Source organism: Leptopilina boulardi, unplaced genomic scaffold (genome assembly GCF_019393585.1).
Source record: "Leptopilina boulardi isolate dan_hultmark-lab unplaced genomic scaffold, ZJU_Lbou_2.1 LbouV2_194, whole genome shotgun sequence".
NCBI lineage: Eukaryota > Metazoa > Arthropoda > Insecta > Hymenoptera > Figitidae > Leptopilina > Leptopilina boulardi.
The window spans coordinates 1574755-1592968 of record NW_026137745.1 but is presented as its reverse complement, the minus strand read 5'-3'; the positions used below and the strand labels follow the sequence as shown (position 1 = coordinate 1592968).

The 18214-nt window shown below is 28.0% G+C and overlaps 1 protein-coding gene across 1 annotated transcript; it reads right to left on the bottom strand.

The window, feature by feature from the left end:
• Positions 1 to 13493: 13493 nt before the first annotated feature.
• LOC127278035 (putative uncharacterized protein DDB_G0271606) lies at positions 13494 to 15479 on the bottom strand. The gene is made up of 2 exons (XM_051299543.1): positions 14516 to 15479; positions 13494 to 14401 (listed from the first exon to the last, which is right to left on the bottom strand). The coding sequence occupies exons 1-2, from the start codon at positions 15459 to 15461 to the stop codon at positions 13830 to 13832; spliced, it is 1518 nt and encodes a 505-aa protein (XP_051155500.1). The 5' UTR covers positions 15462 to 15479; the 3' UTR covers positions 13494 to 13829.
• Positions 15480 to 18214: the final 2735 nt, after the last annotated feature.

Genomic DNA, 18214 nt, shown 5'->3' with positions numbered 1-18214 from the left:
CTTTAGATGACGATCATCATTTGATAAAAAATAGAACAGGTTAATTTTTTTTTGCCCATTTTTATGTATATTATTACAAAAAAAAAAATGTTCAATACTAAATATCCGAAATGCTGTATCCATAGTTTTAATCCATAGTAGTAACTTTGTAGTAATTTTACAGTTGAACTAAAATAAACGTTCATGAGGAAAACTAAACAGTAACTAAACTAAATCTAGTAGTGCCACTACAAATTTCGCAACTAGAGCTCTTGTTCAAAACGGTAATTTAACAAAAAGTTACTCTACTTTGTTTCCCAACTAGAATTTCGAAACCTTTGCTGGGTTTACAATTATTTTAGAGTCTAATCCTTTAAACTTGTCACTCTAGTAACTTTTTATCAACACTTTTAATTTTCATTAATTTTTACCTCCAATCCAAGTGACCAAAACTTTTTTTTTCCCCTCCTGAAATTAATCTAATTTAACTTATTTATAATAATTTTTCTAACATCTAAAAAACAATTTTTATATTAGTACAAAAACAGCACAGTGAGAAAAAAAATTATATTCGAAGAAGAAAAAAATTATTTAGTTATATTTGCATTGTCCTGTAAGAATTTTCCTTTGTTTATATTTAAATTGAAATTGCATAATTCTGAAAATTGACTCCCAGGAAGTAGGCTGGGCGTTAAAATTACTCGTCCACTTTCCTTTATGTCACTTCGTAACACGACGCGCGTCGCGACGCTTGTCTGTGACAATGGCAAAAGCAGCTAGGACGCGTTCTATGCAAATTTTCCACCACCACCACCACCACCACCTTCTCCTCCTCGCTCTCTCTTCTGCCAGCTCGTTACCTATCATCAGCTCCCTACGGAAGTTCGAACTTTGCGAACATCAATTGCAAAATTTGTAATGGTTCCGGGACACTTCCGTAAAACATTCACGAATAATGTTCAAAACTTTCTAGTCCCTCGAATCAGGATCCTAGTGTAGTAGGTATAAAGGAACAAGCACGAGTTAAAATACGGAAAAGAAAAGTTCCTCGGTAACGATAATTAAGAGAAAGAGAGAGAGAGAGAGAGAGAGAGAAGACAGGAAGAACGATCAAGTGATTATAAATTCATCAATATGCACAAGTCTGAGGGTAAAAAAAAAATTTTTTTTTTCCAATTACAAAAAAAATTTTGTAGACTTATGGCCAAAAATCGAAAAAAAAGTTTTAACTTAAATTTTTAACAGCGCCAATTATTAGCTAAGTGAATTTACTTTTAGAAACAATCCTATTTGAGGGTTTAAAGCGCACATCTGATTTAGAAAGATATTGGTTTTCTCTCGTACGTCCAGTGCATTACGTCAATTTTATGTTTCACACATAAGAAAAGGCAATTTTCAATACTTTCAATAATTCAATACTTTCAATAATTTGTTACTCAGGGGTTTTTGGGGTCGCTGATTACGAATCTGCAGTCAGATTTTAAAAATTCAAAATGGCGGATCCAATATGGCGGACGAATTTTACAAAAAATGATCGAATTTGCTTGAAACTCGTTACTCGGGAGTTTTCGGGGTCGCTGATTACGAATCTGAAATCGGATTTTAAAAATTCAAAATGGCGGATCCATTATGGCAGAAAAAAATTAAAAATTCATTGTATTCGTTTGAAATTTGTTACTCGGGGGTTTTTGGAGTCGCTGATTGTGAATCTGAAGTCAAATCTTCAAAATTCAAAATGGCTAGAAAAAAGATTCAAAATTTAACTGATCTGGATGAAAATGTTTACTGGAGGGGGGGGGGTTTATCCGCTGAAGTCTCATTCAGGGACCCCAAAAACACCGGTGCGCACATTTTCAGACAGATTAGTTAAATTTTGAATTTTTGACAGCAATTTTTTGATATACCGGATATTTTTTATATTTTATCGGTATACATTTTATTTCAAATACGACAAAAATTCGTTACTGTTTACCGTTCGGAATGAATGAATACAAAGAATTTTTAATTTTTTTTCTGCCATATTGGATCCGCCATTTTGAATTTTTAAAATCCGACTTCAGATTCGTAATCAGCGACCCTAAAATCCCCCGAGTAACAAATTTCAAGCCAATAAGGTAGAAACAAGATTTTTTAGAAAATATTTTTTCCAAGAACTGTCTAAAGAATCGTTGGGTATAACGCGTCTATTGGCGTAACTGAAACTATTAAATTCAAAATGTCATAACTTTTTTTTAAAAAATCGTACAATAATTTTAAAGCTAAAGAGTTGTACTATGGTTAAATGAAAATTATATAAAATAGCAAATCGTAACTTTTAAAAATAGAAAAAATATAAACTTGGTAAATTACATTTTAGAACAAATAATTGTTCGCAAAAGTATTTATTATACAAAATAGTAATTCGAAGAAAAAAAAATTATAAAAAATAGTAATTATGTAAAATCAAAAATAGTATAAACAGGTTTTTGGAAAAATGAAAATTATGAAAAATACTAATTCTCTACAATAATAATTATGAGAAATGATTGTTCGATAAATTGAAAATTATAAAAAATGTCCTTTCGAAGTTAAAAAATTCTGTCAAATAATAATTCGAAAGTATTTTTATTATAAAATCTGACGATTCGAATACAAAAAATTATAGTCAATTTCTTTTCGATAAAACAAATTTGGGGTTTAATCATGCGCCTTGAATAATTTATGAAAAAACTATATTTTTAAACTTTTCTACAATAAAGGTTCAATAAATCTCATACTTTGCTTTAAGAAATAATTTACATTAAGGGTAAGTCCACGTCAGAAATATCAGAATCTGCAAGTGGTTCTTCGATTTTAATGATACTTGGTAAAATTATAGCTTTATATAAGAGCAATGTGTAAGTAAAAGGAATTTTTAAAATATCTAAAATTGTAGGAGTTATATCACTTTTAATTTTGATACTGCATTTTTTTCTTTCCTTTATATCTCGGTCAATTTTCAACCGATTTTGATGAATCAAAAACGATTTTTTTCAGAAAATTACGTATTTTCAGAAAATTTTAAAATAAAAATAAAATTTTGTTATTTAAATAGAAAAAAGTAAAAAACAAAATTTCTTTTAGATTTTTTCTCAATTTCGACCTCTTTTTTTAATTTTTTAATAATATTCCTTTTTATTTTATCTTTAATTTAAAAAAAATTCATCCTGGAGACTTTTTTAGATCTCGTGATATCGTTCTTTAAATATCCACATCTCAAGAAAACTAGGATCCAGATTTGTGTTTTTACTTTCATTTGTTTTATAATATTATTGTTACAAACTAGAAACTTTCGCGTAATAATGTTTTTATTTTTAAATTACTTGACTAAAACAAGTGAAAATTCAAGCAAATCAATATTTTATTAATAGACTTGAAGCAAAGTTTTTATTTTTTGTAATATTTATATACCTGTGCACCTAAATGCAAATAAAATTTATGAAAACTTTAATATTAATATTACACATAAGATAATACAATATTACAAAAGGTTAACTAAACAAATAGTTATTCATAACCATAAAAAATTTCGACAAACAAATGAAAGTAATGATAGAAGCAAGTCCTGCGGTTTTCAAATTGATGAAGACTTATAATACTTAAAGGACGATATCACGAGATCTAAAAAAGTCTCCAGGATGAATTTTTTTTTTAAATTAAAGATAAAATAAAAAGGAATATTATTAAAAAATTAAAAAAAAGAGGTCGAAATTGAAAAAAAATCTAAAAGAAATTTTGTTTTTTACTTTTTTCTATTTAAATAACAAAATTTTATTTTTATTTTAAAATTTTCTGAAAATACGTAATTTTCTGAAAAAAATCGTTTTTGATTCATAAAAATCGGTTGAAAATTGACCGAGATAAAAAGGAAAGAAAAAAATGCAGTATCAAAATTAAAAGTGATATAACTCCTACAATTTTAGATATTTTAAAAATTCCTTTTACTTACACATTGCTCTTATATAAAGCGATAATTTTACCAAGTATCATTAAAATCGAAGAACCACTTGCAGATTCGGATATTTCTGACGTGGACTTACCCTTAAATTAATTGTAAAATTGAATAATAATTATTCTAAAATTATTAATAAATAATTTTTTTTGCAACACTAACCTCTAATAGTATATTTCCTAACGAGTGTGAATATTTGCAGATTTTTGAAAAAGTGTTTTTTTTTGGGTCAAGCTGTAGGCGAAGTAAAGTAAAGAAGCTCTTTTTAAAACAGTGTGTAAAGTGATTCACTTTACGCACCGAAATTTATCTCACATAATATAAGGATTGTTTTTTAGACCATACAAAAACACAAAATTAAATAAAGAACTTTACTTTTAAATTTATACACCACTGCTTAATGATATTTTTCCTGATCTTCGATTGATTTTTTTAATTCTATACAATCGAAATTATTCTAATAGAGAGTTGGAATTGGAATTGGCCTAAAGCTACTTTTACATACATAAGTCGCAATTTATCTATATCAGTTAGAGCTATCCGGATGTGAATCAACTATAAAAAATAGATATTCTATTCAATAGAAAAACTTATCCGTAACTCATAACTGGAAGTGCATCAAGTGGCTATTAGAATATTGGTAAATTTTTAATATGAGGTTTTGGCAAATAAACGCTAAAAAATTAACAGTAAAATAATATATTAATTTTATCAAATAAATTAATGGGGAAAATATTAATGATTTAAAGAAAATGTTAGTTTGATTATAAAACATTTTTTTTTTTGTCTTAAAAAAGATATATACTCCGAGCAATGTTCGTAGAGGGAAATTTTTCATCCGTTAAATTATATCGTGAAGCAAAATCAGCTTGATGCGAGAGGATTTTAGTGGTTATATTTGAGTTGGTAATGGACTAGGATCAGAATCGGTTTGCTCTAATCCGGTTACCCAAACTGGAAACACCACCACCACCACCACGGTGCTTATGCCGTTAGTGAACTATATTCAAGTATGTTGCGCCTCGTGGACCAATGGTTGTGAACGTAATGGTGCGGCTTTCGAAAGCGTTAATTCACATGGAAATACCAATTTGTAAATTTCCGGAGAGCCTAAAAATCGATTCCATCAATTCAACCGCGATTTATGGCTCTTAAATTTCCAAAATTTATTGCTCTTGGTATATAAACATATATATAGTATACATAGTATGTACATATTTACTAATGATTTTAAAATTATGTTACACAATTTGGATGCAGAAACAAATTTAGTTGTTTTTACAATTACGCACAAATCGCTTGCTTTGTGTAAAAAAAAATTACACTTCGGAATTGTTTTGAAAAAAATGAAAATTTTTTTAAGCAATTTTGTTTGTAACATTGATTTAGTGATATTTAAATGTGCATTAATTTAATCACGTTATAATTTTTGTTTTTTTCAATGGTGTTTAAAATTTTATATATTTTTTTAATTTGTACAAATAAAAAACTAAAATTTGTATTTTTACCTGAAAAGAAAAAAGTTTAGACATTTACATATATAAAGAATAAAAAAATATAATACAAACAAAATTTTCTTAACACGATGATCTCACCAAAAGAAAAATTATTAAACAGTTTACGAATATTTTAGCTCAAATACAGATTTATTTGGAAAAAATTTGTTTTTTCCAAATAAATGTAAATCAAAATTTCTTAGAAGAGAAAAAGAAGATAGCGACACATGCAAAATTCTTATACCTCGAATCGTTCACACCAAAAAAATTTCCCTACCTATATCTATATATTTAAAAAAAATTTACATCACATTCATAAAAATAACAACCTCCCTGACAATCTCTAAAGGGAGCGAATACCTGACGAATTTCACTCACACATACCGTCTAGGTGCAAATAGACCTACACTAGGCATTACGTCCCGAAACGCATCCGTCACCTGAGCTTAAACGCTCAAAAAAAACAATCAGACAAGGAAAAATGTAATAAAAATTTTAATGAATTATTTTTGAATTTAATTCAATAATTTTAATTTTCATGAATTATTTTTGAATTTAACTCAATAATTTTAATTTAAAATAATTTATGTTATTGGGTCAGACCATTATATTTCGACCAAAGTCGTTGCAGCCTAATTTTAAAAAAATTGATACTTCCAGTACTGATTCTTTATGATATGCAGAGAACGAAATAAAAAGAATTATTACAAAAGTTTATTTATTTTTCTCAAAATATGAGTTTAAAGTGGAGAAGGTCTGGAAAATTGTCACTTTTTTAGCAATTATAAAATATATAAAAAAACATATAAAAATTGTTAAAAAGGTAAAAAGAATTATTGTTTCTTGTTTAAAATGAATTGATTTATTATTTTCTAATGATTAAATTAGTGAAAAAATTAAAACAATGGATTAAATATGTCTTTAAAGTTAGTCTGCCAAATAACCTAATTTTTCGATTTTTATCAGTTAATTACAATTAAGTGGAATTATTAAATTAAATTTGAACTTACCTAATATGAAGTAAATGGATAGGACATTCAAATTTTCTTGGCACTTTCTATATTTTCATACTAAATATAAAAGAAATATTGAGGTGATAGTTTGCAATTTCTGCATTTTTGCGAACTTTGCAACTGAATATCTCCATTAAAGAAAAATAAAAAAAATTGGCACTTGCACAGCAGGTAAATCGGATCGAAATCTACGCGCAACATTAATTCCCTTTTGGTCCCGAAACTATTTTAGAAGATATAGGCGATTAAAAATTGCACATTATTTTCAGGTTAAAACTGTACTTGCTTCTAACTTGAAGTTGGTCTACTCTCAGCGATCGCGTTCAATGTTTAGATTTTGAAATTGATATAACTTACTTAAATGTTTATTTTCGTTAATTATTTTCATAATTTATTAAAGAATAATTTATTGACATTCAAGATTGAATAATTGTGTTTTGAATCACTTTTTCTTTTTAATTTATAATATTTGTATCTAACAGAGATTTTACAAAAATAACAAATAATTTTGAAAAGTATTTTAATTTGCGTTGTGACTAAATTGTCATAATTTTTAGATTTATTTTTTCAGCTATATTAATAATATTAGCAGATTATTATAGTTAATTATCGATTGCACTGCGAATTATTTTCTAATTTTGAAAAATATTTTAATTTTTGCCAAATTTAATTTAATAATTCCACTTAATTGTAATTAACTGATAAAAATCGAAAAATTAGGTTATTTGACAGACTAACTTTAAAGACATATTTTATCCATTATTTTAATTTTTTCACTAATTTAATCATTAGAAAATAATAAATCAATTCATTCTAAACAAGAAACAATAATTCTTTTTACCTTTTTAACAATTTTTATATGTTTTTTTTATATATTTTATAATTGCTAAAAAAGTGACAATTTTCCGGACCTTCTCCACTTTAAACTTATATTTTGAGAAAAATAAAGAAATTTTTGTAATAATTCTTTTTATTTCGTTCTCTGCATATCATAAAGAATCAGTACTGCAAGTATCAATTTTTTTTTAAAATTAGGCCGCAACGACTTTGGTCGAAATATAATGGTGTTAACCTATTAAAAATTTTAATTCTTTACTCCCTTGATGCATAAAATTTTTTTTTAATAAATATAATTTTAATTTAATTTCTCCATTTACAAAAAAAAAAAAATTTAAATAATCTTTTGCTATTTTTGGTGATTAATTTCTAAAATAGAATTAATATTTGACAAATTAAACATTTCAGGTTGTGTCGCTACGTTCATAGAAAAAAAAGGGACTTGCCGATCGCGGATTCACCTCGACGGAGCGATGGCAGCATCGCCTCTTCTGGACCAGTCCCCCAGTGGCCCCTCTTCTATGCGGGGAGACCGGGAAACTATGCAGGGGCCATGCTTTCTCTGCATCCTCCTTCCTGTCCTTCAGTCTGCAACATGAAAAAATAAAAATATTTAAAAATTAAAAGTAAAATAATTACAATAATAGCATTTCATAAACAGAATGGTTAAAATTCTTTATACTGCCTTGTTTTTTGGTGGTATTATTAATTATAAATAAAAAATCTTACCGTGGACACCCTCGATCTCCATCCTGGAGCGGCACTCGAACGGTGTTTTCCAGATTGAAGGAAGAAAAACATTCACACGCGATTTTAAAAAAATTTCGAGCATTCCCAAACCACGTGTGTTTACTGTGAGAATAAAACTTTTTTTAATTTTCATACGATCGCAGTTTTAAATATTACGAACACTCCCGATATTAGAAAATTATTTTAATTCACAAAAAAGTAAATTTAAAACAAATTAAGACACTAAATGGCACTCGACCGCGGGTTTAAAAAAATACGAACACTCCCGAAAGCTAAAAAAAACACTTCAAAATTTAAGATTCGCATGATTTTACAAAAACACGTGGTCTTTAGATTGAAAGCGACACTTGAAGTTATTTTTCGAAATTGTACCGCGATGTTTTTGACCGTCGCTGCTGAAGTGACCCCTACCCCTGAAAAATTGATGAAGGATAAAATGAATTTAAAACCACGTGATCCTGCGAAAATTTCACGCGCTAGAATAATTTTGCACCAATCACATAAAGACAAAGTGAGAATGTAAAACTTCAAAATAAAGAAAGTAGAAATGCTTCTCTGTTTTCTCTCTCTCACTCTTTTATTTTTCCCCTGTATTTTTAGTTAATAATATTTATTTACTATAAGTAATTATCTTAATATAAAAATTTTTCAAAAAAATATATATATTCTATTTTTAAATACAATGTATTATAAACATAATATAATAATAATAATAATAATAATAATAATAATAATAATAATAATAATAATAATAATAATAATAATAATAATAATAATAATAATAATAGAAAATATACAAAACTTTTATCCCCACCATTTTAAATAAAATGAACTTTCTAAGATGATTATAATTTACGTGTGATCACGTGATTTTAAAATTGACACAATTTGAATTAAATCAACCTTAAATAATGACACATCAAACATCAATAACGTCACAATAAAAACTTCCTTTTCTTCTGCTTTGAATATAAAAATTTTATTTTATCAAAAAGAGTAGTTTTTATTTCAATATATGCTATTGACGAAATCTAATTTATTTGTTCAAGGTCGTCTTAACCTTCGATATTATTTACAACATATGCGGAATAATTTCGTTCACCGATAAGACTGTAAAGTCACACATATAAAGTATAATATTGACAAATTTTCAAGTAATATACGAAGTAGAAAAAATTCTTTTATTATAAATTTTTTAACAAGTATAATTATTTATTTTTCAATTGAAAAATGTGTTAATCACAAATTGTCAACAAAATTTTAAGCTAATTTCCGGGTTTCGAGGTTAGTGATAACATAATGTATTTATCATTGTAAATTCATATTGTGAATAAATAAATGTCTTTTTCAACCTTCAAACTAAAATACTGTTAATTGAATAGGAAAGCTAGGGTAAATGCACCAATTACGGTACGTTCATAAAAAATAACTATTATTATTATTATTATTATTATATTTAATATAACTGTTGCAAAATAATTTTAAAAAATTATTTTAATCTTTTTTTGATACAATTACTATTAAAGATGCTCATTTAAGCAATTAGTAATTTAATTATTTGAGATCAAATATTTTCCCTCTCCGTAATTGAAACATTTTTAAGATTTCAATTGGCTCCAATTACGGTGGGCAAAGTATCTTCAAAATACACGTAATTTTGGTCACCCTAATTGATACACCGAAACTGATACAAACGCGCCGTAATAGAAAAGTACGGTATTACCCAAACAAAAATTTACAACCGACTCAGTGTTGCGCCAGTACTGGCAATTACTGGAAAAGTACTGACTGTCAATATTGAGCCAATACTGGCATATGTGTGGGATAATAATGTTTATTAGTACTGGTCATTAGTAATGGCTTAGTACTGGCGTTCAGTACTGGTTCAATACTGGAATTTAGCAGTAATTCTGTATTTTACCAGTACGGGCAAAATTATAGTAACCAGTAATAAGCCAGCACTGGTAGATATTCAAAATTCAGGGTTCTTTTTGCTTTTTACATTAATTGAGCAGCTGGATCGAAGAACCGACTCATAGCATTAATGATAGAACGTCTAACAGCCTTCCGGCAGGATGAAAAAGACTCACGTGAGTCCCTCCGAAATAGCTTTATAAAATTAACATGGATTCAGATAATCCAAAAGTAAAATATATCGTTGGAAAGGTAAAAACACAAGCTTTTAGCGCATGTAAACATAATGTTTGTAAATTAAAATCCCTAGGCTAGGGAATTCAAAGAAAAAGGACGTTTTTATAGGGTTTTTTTGACGAATCCAAAAAAATATTTAAACTGAATTTTTTTTAAAATAAACTATCACATTTTATTCTTTGAAGACTTCAGAAGAAAATGAGGGTAGTTAGACTGAAAAATATTGGTTTTTGTAGATTTTACAGTGAATTTACGAAAAACTGTTTTTTTGGCTTGTAGCAAACATGCAAAGTTTGAAGGCTTCGAAACATGGTTTAATATTATTTTTTTTTAAAGTCTAACGCATGAATTTTTTCGTTTTTACGTCTACTTTAATAAGAAAAGGTGAAAAAAAAAATTTTGAGTTCCCTTTTTACCACCCTCATATATATAGGGCCATCCAAAAAAACCTTCCGGCAGGACGGGCGCTTGGACGTTCTATCATTAACTATTAATAATAATAAATTATTATAATAACTTTTAAATTCTTATTTTTTTATATCAACATTTTACTCTTTAATTTATTATTCAAATAATTTCTTCAAATATTATAAAATATATATTTATTTGTATTTCTTTAAATTACCAAAATTGAATGAAATTAATGGTTAAAATAGAGTTTATTTGATTGAAATATATTTTTTCAGTGTAAGAAAAATAATTTGAGAACTTCATTAATTATGTATTTCTTTTATTAAAAAGTTTTAATATTAAATTAAAATTTCATAATTCCGTTAACGAACGCATTGCAGTAATCGAAAAGAAGTATTAAAATAATTTTAAAAAAATTTGTATGTAAATTTAATTTCTAACCAACAAAAATACACAATTTTCACGTCTATGAAGTTGGCGTCGACACTCAACGTCGAAAATTATTTTTCGCGGGACCAAAAATAACAAATGATTTTTAAAAAAGTTTTGGGTTTACATAATACCTTAAAAAGTATTTCCTAAGGTATTACATATTTGGACCGAAAATCTTTAAAAAAAAATAATTTGACATTTTTGGTCCTGTGAAAAATAATTTTCGGCGCCGAGCGTCAACGCCAACTTCATGGAGGTCAATTTTCATAATTTTTCTGAATACTGGCATTCGGTATTGATTTAATACTCACCGAGTACTGGTTTGCCATTACTGTCTCATTAATACTGGCACAGTATTGGAAAATACTGGCATGCCGGTATTGGCTTGCAGTATTGGCACAGTACAGAATTTAATCCATATCAGTACCGAAACCAATACTGGTAAGCCAACTGTCGGCCAGCCAGTATTGGTGCATGATTGCGCCTGGTAGCGATTATGTATTTTGATTTACCTTTGACGTCAAAGTCATTTTCATTTTGACTTCGTAGTCAAAAGTCATTTTACATAGTTTCACGTAAAATGATTGTTTTGATTTGTCAAATTGTAATAACCACAATTTTGAAGTATAATTACTTTTTTCCCTTTATTAAAAATTTAAGAATAAAAACTTTATTTAGGAATTAAATGATGCAAAAGTGAAATAAGTAATTTTAAAAAGATCAAGACAGCATTACAAGGATTTTTAAAAAAACTTTTCTAACTTTAACAAACTAAGTAAAAGTAAGAGGTTAAAAAAACTTTAATTTATGAAATATAATTAAAACATTAATATTATTTTATTTATTTATTCATTCACATATGTTAAGAGGAAAAATTGAAAGAATTATTTAAATATTACTATTTATATATAATTAATTACAGTTTAAATAAAATTAATCGTTAATTTTTATTTACACAAATATAAATAACAGTCTCGTTACTGAATTTATGTTTAGGAATTAATTGCAATTACATTATGCCAAAAAATTGAGTATTTTTAATAATAATTTATGTTGAGCATTTTCTATTTTAAATTACATCAATAAATTATGTACAAAATGTCAATTTGCTCAAAATAGTAGGAAACTAATTTAAGTTAAAATTATTTTAGGAAAAAAAAATATTTCATCGGTCAAATGTAAGTAATTTTTTATGTTTTGAATTATCTTTTAAACGACATAATTTCTTCTTTAGTTTTTGATATTTTAGTTTATTTTATTCTGACTACATTTATAAAAATGAAAGTAAGGCATTATTCAAAACAATTATAACATATCCCTGGTTTCAACATTAAAAAATACTTACCGTTGACAGATGAAATAATTTTTTATTAAATAATTTTAACCTAATTATTAATCTTTTAAAAATTCCTTAATTATACCGCTTTTTTAACTGTTTAAAATTACTTACTTTACTTTTTTACAATTTAATTCCTAAATAAATTGTGGATATTACAATTTGACAAATCAAAACAATCATTTTACGTAAAACTACGAAAAATGACATTTGACTACGAAGTCAAAATGAAAATGACTTTGACGTCAAAGTTAAATCAAAATACATAATCGCTACCCTGTTGTCAATATCGGCGTTTGACAAAAATTTTTGCTTGGGTAGTTTTAATTTCTCATATTTGTTTAAATAATCGATTTTTATAAAGTTTAATTTATTTTTTAATATCTAAATAACATAAACTAGTTTAATAAGTCGTAAATTGACTTTATACGATAGAAATGTCGAATTTTCTATTTCAAAGGTGTTTTTCGACTCGAATCGCGCCGTAATTTTTGTCAAATTTTCTTTTTAAATATTATTTTTTTTAATTTAAAGAAAGATTATGTTTCAAAAGTACAGAACGTTAGAGGATATTGGAAAAGAAATTTTCCTTTTATTATTAAATTATTTTTTCTTGGTGTAACGTTTTGAAACAGAAAAAAAACACAGAAAATTAAAAGGCATTAAAATAAGCTGCAACGCTTCTTATTTTAATCCAATTTTGCATATTTTAATTCATTTTGGTATTAAAATAAGCAAAATTGGATTAAAATAAGAAGCGTTGCAGCTTATTTTAATGCCTTTTAATTTTCTGTGAAACTATTTGCTTCATTTGTTGACAAAATAATGGATTTTCACATTTTTTTTGTTGTCCCACGTTCATCCTTATATTATTTCATTAGAAAAATTCTCATCTTTCAAATAACAATAAAGAAATAAACATTTTAAATACCTGCAGAGAAATATTTAACATTTCTGGGTTTCTTAACGAAATTTTTTGAAAGCTCAATAAATTTTAGTTTCTTAGTCGAAGTAGGTTTTTTTATATAAGACTTAAAATAGGTTCAATGCAAGTTAAAATATGTTAAAATAGTTCGGGTGTAGGTTCAATATGTGTCTGCAAAAAAAAATTCATAGAATAATATTTAATTTTATTTATTATATATATATTTCTTAAGTACAAAATAAAAAGATACATAATAATATTCTTTAAATCGTTGAAAAATATATTTTTTTTTTATATATGAGACGCTCCACGAGAGAAAGGACCTATCCCCGAAATAACATTAGGCTCAGTTTTCCGTGCACCGTACATGAAAACTCAGCCTAATATTATTTCGGAGATAGGTCCCTTCTCTCGTGGAGCGTCACAATTATATATAATTTCAATTTAATACTATAGTAAAAAAATACATTTATTTTTTACTCCTAGCATAGTAACTATATTTTTTTAAAATATTTTTTTAAAATATTTTTTAATGGCGAGAGAATAATTTATTCAAAATTTCAAGAAAACGTTCAGAAAATCCAAATGTTAAAATTGATAAATGATGACGAACCCATTCGATAATATTATCAATAATTTGAAAAATTCTCTGCAACAGAGTATTTCTTGATTGTACAGCTTCTTGTTTTATTGTACTGTATGCATCTTGTAGTTTATCAAAATTTAATGTTTTCATAAAATTCACCACCATTGTAACAGTTCGACGCAATGTTTCTGGTAAATCAGTCCAATTTAATGACAATTGAGTTTGTAGACCATTATTTTTTTTTTGATTTTCCTGTTGTTTAATATAATTTTGATAGACTGCAGCAAATTCTTGTAGTGGACGTTCTGATTGTGCTGGATTTAAATTATTTGGTAATCTCCAATTTCCCGGTGAAAATTGATTTTGATTAACAAAATATGGATGAGGATTGTTGGAAGGAGGGAAATTTGTATTTTGATAATTTTGATTGGGATTTAGATGATTTTGAGGATATTGATTTTGATATGCATTGAAAGGATTTTGTAAACCTTGAGGTGAATAAGCCGGAGGAAAAACTAAAATTGAAAAACAAAAAAAAATTTTATTTTAAATACATATATATTTTTAATGGATATTTTTGTAAATAATGTTTAAAATTTAATTATAATCTATTTGAAGTTTATAATTACCTTGATTTGTTGGATATCCTGGTTGTTGATAATTTTGAGGTTGCTGAGGTTGTTGTGGATTTTGATGACTTGGCAATTGTTGTTGAATTTGATTTGGATGAATTGCGACTGGTTGTTGTGGATTTGGATGACTTGGCAATTGTTGTTGAACTTGATTTGGATGAATTGCGACTGGTTGTTGTGGATTTGGATGACTTGGCAATTGTTGTTGAACTTGATTTGGATGAATTGCGACTGGTTGTTGTTGATTTGGTTGATTTACAAATGGATGTTGAACAGGAGTTTGTTGAATTCCAACTGGTTGTTGCTGACTTGCCAATGGTTGTTGTGTTCCTGATTGTTGTTGCTGACTTACCAATGGTTGTTGAGTTCCCAATGGTTGTTGTGTTCCTAATGGTTGTTGAGTCCCCAAAGGTTGTTGAGTTCCTAATGGTTGTTGGGTTCCCAATGGTTGTTGTGTTCCTAATGGTTGTTGAGTCCCCAATGGTTGTTGAGTTCCCAATGGTTGTTGTGTTCCTAATGGTTGTTGTTGAGTTCCCAATTGTTGTTGAGCCCCCAATGGTTGTTGGGTTCCTAATGGTTGTTGAGTTCCCAATGGTTGTTGAGTCCCCAATGGTTGTTGAGTCCCCAATGGTTGTTGAGTTCCTAATGGTTGTTGGGTTCCCAATGGTTGTTGAGTTCCCAATTGCTGTTGAGTTCCCAATGGTTGTTGAGCCCCCAATGGTTGTTGAGTTCCCAATGGTTGTTGAGCCCCCAATGGTTGTTGAGTTCCCAATTGTTGTTGAATTCCCAATGGTTGCTGTTGATTCTGCAGATTTCCAAATTGTTGAACAACTGGAGGTTGTTGTGACAAAAATTGTGTTTGTTGAGTTGGAAATTGTTGCTGTTGAGTTAGTGGATTTACACCTTGTCCTTGAGCGGTAGCCAGTAAAAAGGGCATTCCCATCAATCCATAAATTAAAAGAAACACTCGCATTTTCTTTTTTATATTATCAACTTTTGAAAAAAAAAAAAATTCTTATTCAGAGAGAAAAACTTTCTTGAAAGCTAGCTTGTGAACTGTATATATAGAATAAAAATTCCAATAAAATGATATTTCCTTTATATAGTGAAGAATGCTAATAAATTTTATTGACACAAGTGAACATAGATAATTAAGTAAATACCCAAAAAAAAGCAGACATTTTAAAATCGAATGCTTAGCAATTATCTATAAATTTTTTTTTTTTTGCGCAGTTTATTATTCAAAGATAAATATACTTCATCACGTACGTCATTGTCAAAAAAAAATATATATATATTAAGTTACACATGAATATTTTATTATAGTTAGTTATACTTAAAAACTTGTGAAAAATAAATAAAACATTTTTTTTCCCCAAATTGTAAAATATACTATTAATTAATTCAATTTAAAAAAAAAACACTTGTGCACTTAAGATTGCGAGAGAAATATTATAATTTTTTTTTAATAAAATTGAAATTTTTAGATAACAAAAATGAAGGATTAATTAAATCAATAGTTAGGGCCATGTGGCAAAAATATATTTCATAGAATACACAAATTTTTTATGATATGAAAAAATATTTTCAAAAAAAAATTGTTTCACTAAATTTCAAAATCAAATTACTGTACTGAGAATTTTTTTGTTTAAAAATTAAATATTTTACCCTTTTAATTTCGAAAAAAAGAGGAAATTATTTGACTTTGTTTTTTTGATAAAACAAAATATAGAAAATTATTATGGTCCACACGAAATGCTAATATAGTATCCCCCGAACATTTCCGAAAGATGCCGAATGCATTTCAGAGTTTTTCTCGGAATGCTTTGATTATAGACGCACTTGAATCGTAGATAGCAGACAATGTAGAAACTATTTTCTAGGTTATGTTGCGTTTTCTTTATTGCATTTGAAATCAAATAAATATTTTATCAGAATAAAAATTCTCGACTATTTATAAGTAAGGTGTTTGTGCTCCTTATTTGTTTTGAATTGTAATTTAATATAGACTACATCAATTTTTCATATATACAAAATCGTATTTTCTCACTTTGAAATGGCATCATTATTAAACATTGATAATAAAAAATTCTAATATATTTGAAACACAAAACCTCTCGGTATAGAATTTACAACAATAATAACAATAGTTATATTCTTGGCTAAGGCCTAGGCTTAAGGGAGTTGAACTGAGTTAGCACACACAAGAAGAAAGTAATTTGTGGGTGGTAGAAGTGAGTAAAAGAGGAAGAGAAGAAGCTCTTCTGGAAACGACTTGACATACCAATCTCTTTGCCTGTCATTGCTGGCGTTGTTGCATTACTGCATCTCTGCTCTACTAAGTTGGCTCAGAGACAGAAACAGAGACAGGTATACGAATGTGTCTGTGTATATATATATATGTATGAATGTCTGGAAAAAGAGAGAGAGAGAGAGAAAGACAAAATTATACAGCAACAGGAAGAGAAACAGAGGATAAAGTGATGGAGGAAAATAGCGAGAGAAGAGAGAGAAACTGTGAGTGATATGGAGGTAGAACATAAACGAGGCAACATGTGGTTCTCTTAAGTTACACGTGCCTTTTCCCCATCTACTCTTGACACCCTTTCCCCTCATCTCTCTCACACAACCCTTTCCAACTTCTCATTCGACCCCTTCGTCTTTCTCTCTCTCTCTCTCTCTCTTTCTCTCTCTGTATTTCTATATCAACCGCATTTCCACATCCATAATTTTCATTCGTCATATCAAAACGGAATTCACTAATGAATTCATCGAAATACAATATTTCATGATGGTAATATTATGAAATCTTGAAAATCTATTTATTAAAATTCTCAAAAGTTCTCAAATTCTTAACAATTCGATAAAATGATTTTTCGATTTTTTGAAATTTGCGATCTTATTCGATCTTTTATGATTTTTAGCAAAATAAATCCCACTTGGAAAGATTCCCCGGAAAGTGCCCCCTGGAGGTTCTATCGGAATTCCGACGGAATTACGTTGGAAGTTCCGGCGGAATTCTGAGTGCCTCAGTGCCCCCTGGAGGTTCTATCAGAATTCCGCCGGAATTCCATCGGAGTTCCAAAGAATTTCCGATGGGATTCCGACGGAATTCCGATTAATTTTTTTCAAATTTTTTAGAGGCCTAATTCCGTCGGAATTCTGATGGAATTCTAATAGAACCTCCAGGGGGCACTTTCCGGGGAATCTTTCCAAGTGGGAAACGACTCTGAAAATGACCAGTTTCTCTATATATGATCTTTTAATGGCATTGTCTACTCTCCTCTAACGTCAAACAAAATTGAATTATACAACAAGGGTAAATAAAATTTGAAGAAAAACACATTTCAAGACACCTTCATTTTCTTCTTCTTCTTCTCCATCTTATTCCACACTATAGACGTCATATATCAAGTTATGAATCATCATTTTGTCTCGTTTATGGTGGCCCATTTCTCGTGGCAAAAGTACTATATATATATATATATATATATAAAGCATCCGCAAAAGTAACTATTATGGATAAATCTAGTTCTCGCAGTACTACTCTTTTTTTTATGGACATATACTGCTTGTCGAAAAGACGAAATATGTTGAAATAGTATCTCGCGTGTCAAAGAAAAATAAAGTCAATATCACTCTTAGAAAAAGAAGAAGAAGAAGAAAAAAGGTTTATTACCGATATTAAATTGTGAC

Bases quoted from the DNA above. Each gene is read 5' to 3' on its own strand.
- LOC127278035 (XM_051299543.1), bottom strand. From the start codon at position 15,461: ATGGGAATGCCCTTTTTACTGGCTACCGCTCAAGGACAAGGTGTAAAT. The intron at 14,402-14,515 runs GTAATTATAAAC...TTTCAATTTTAG, and splicing joins AGGATATCCAACAAATCAAG to TTTTTCCTCCGGCTTATTCA.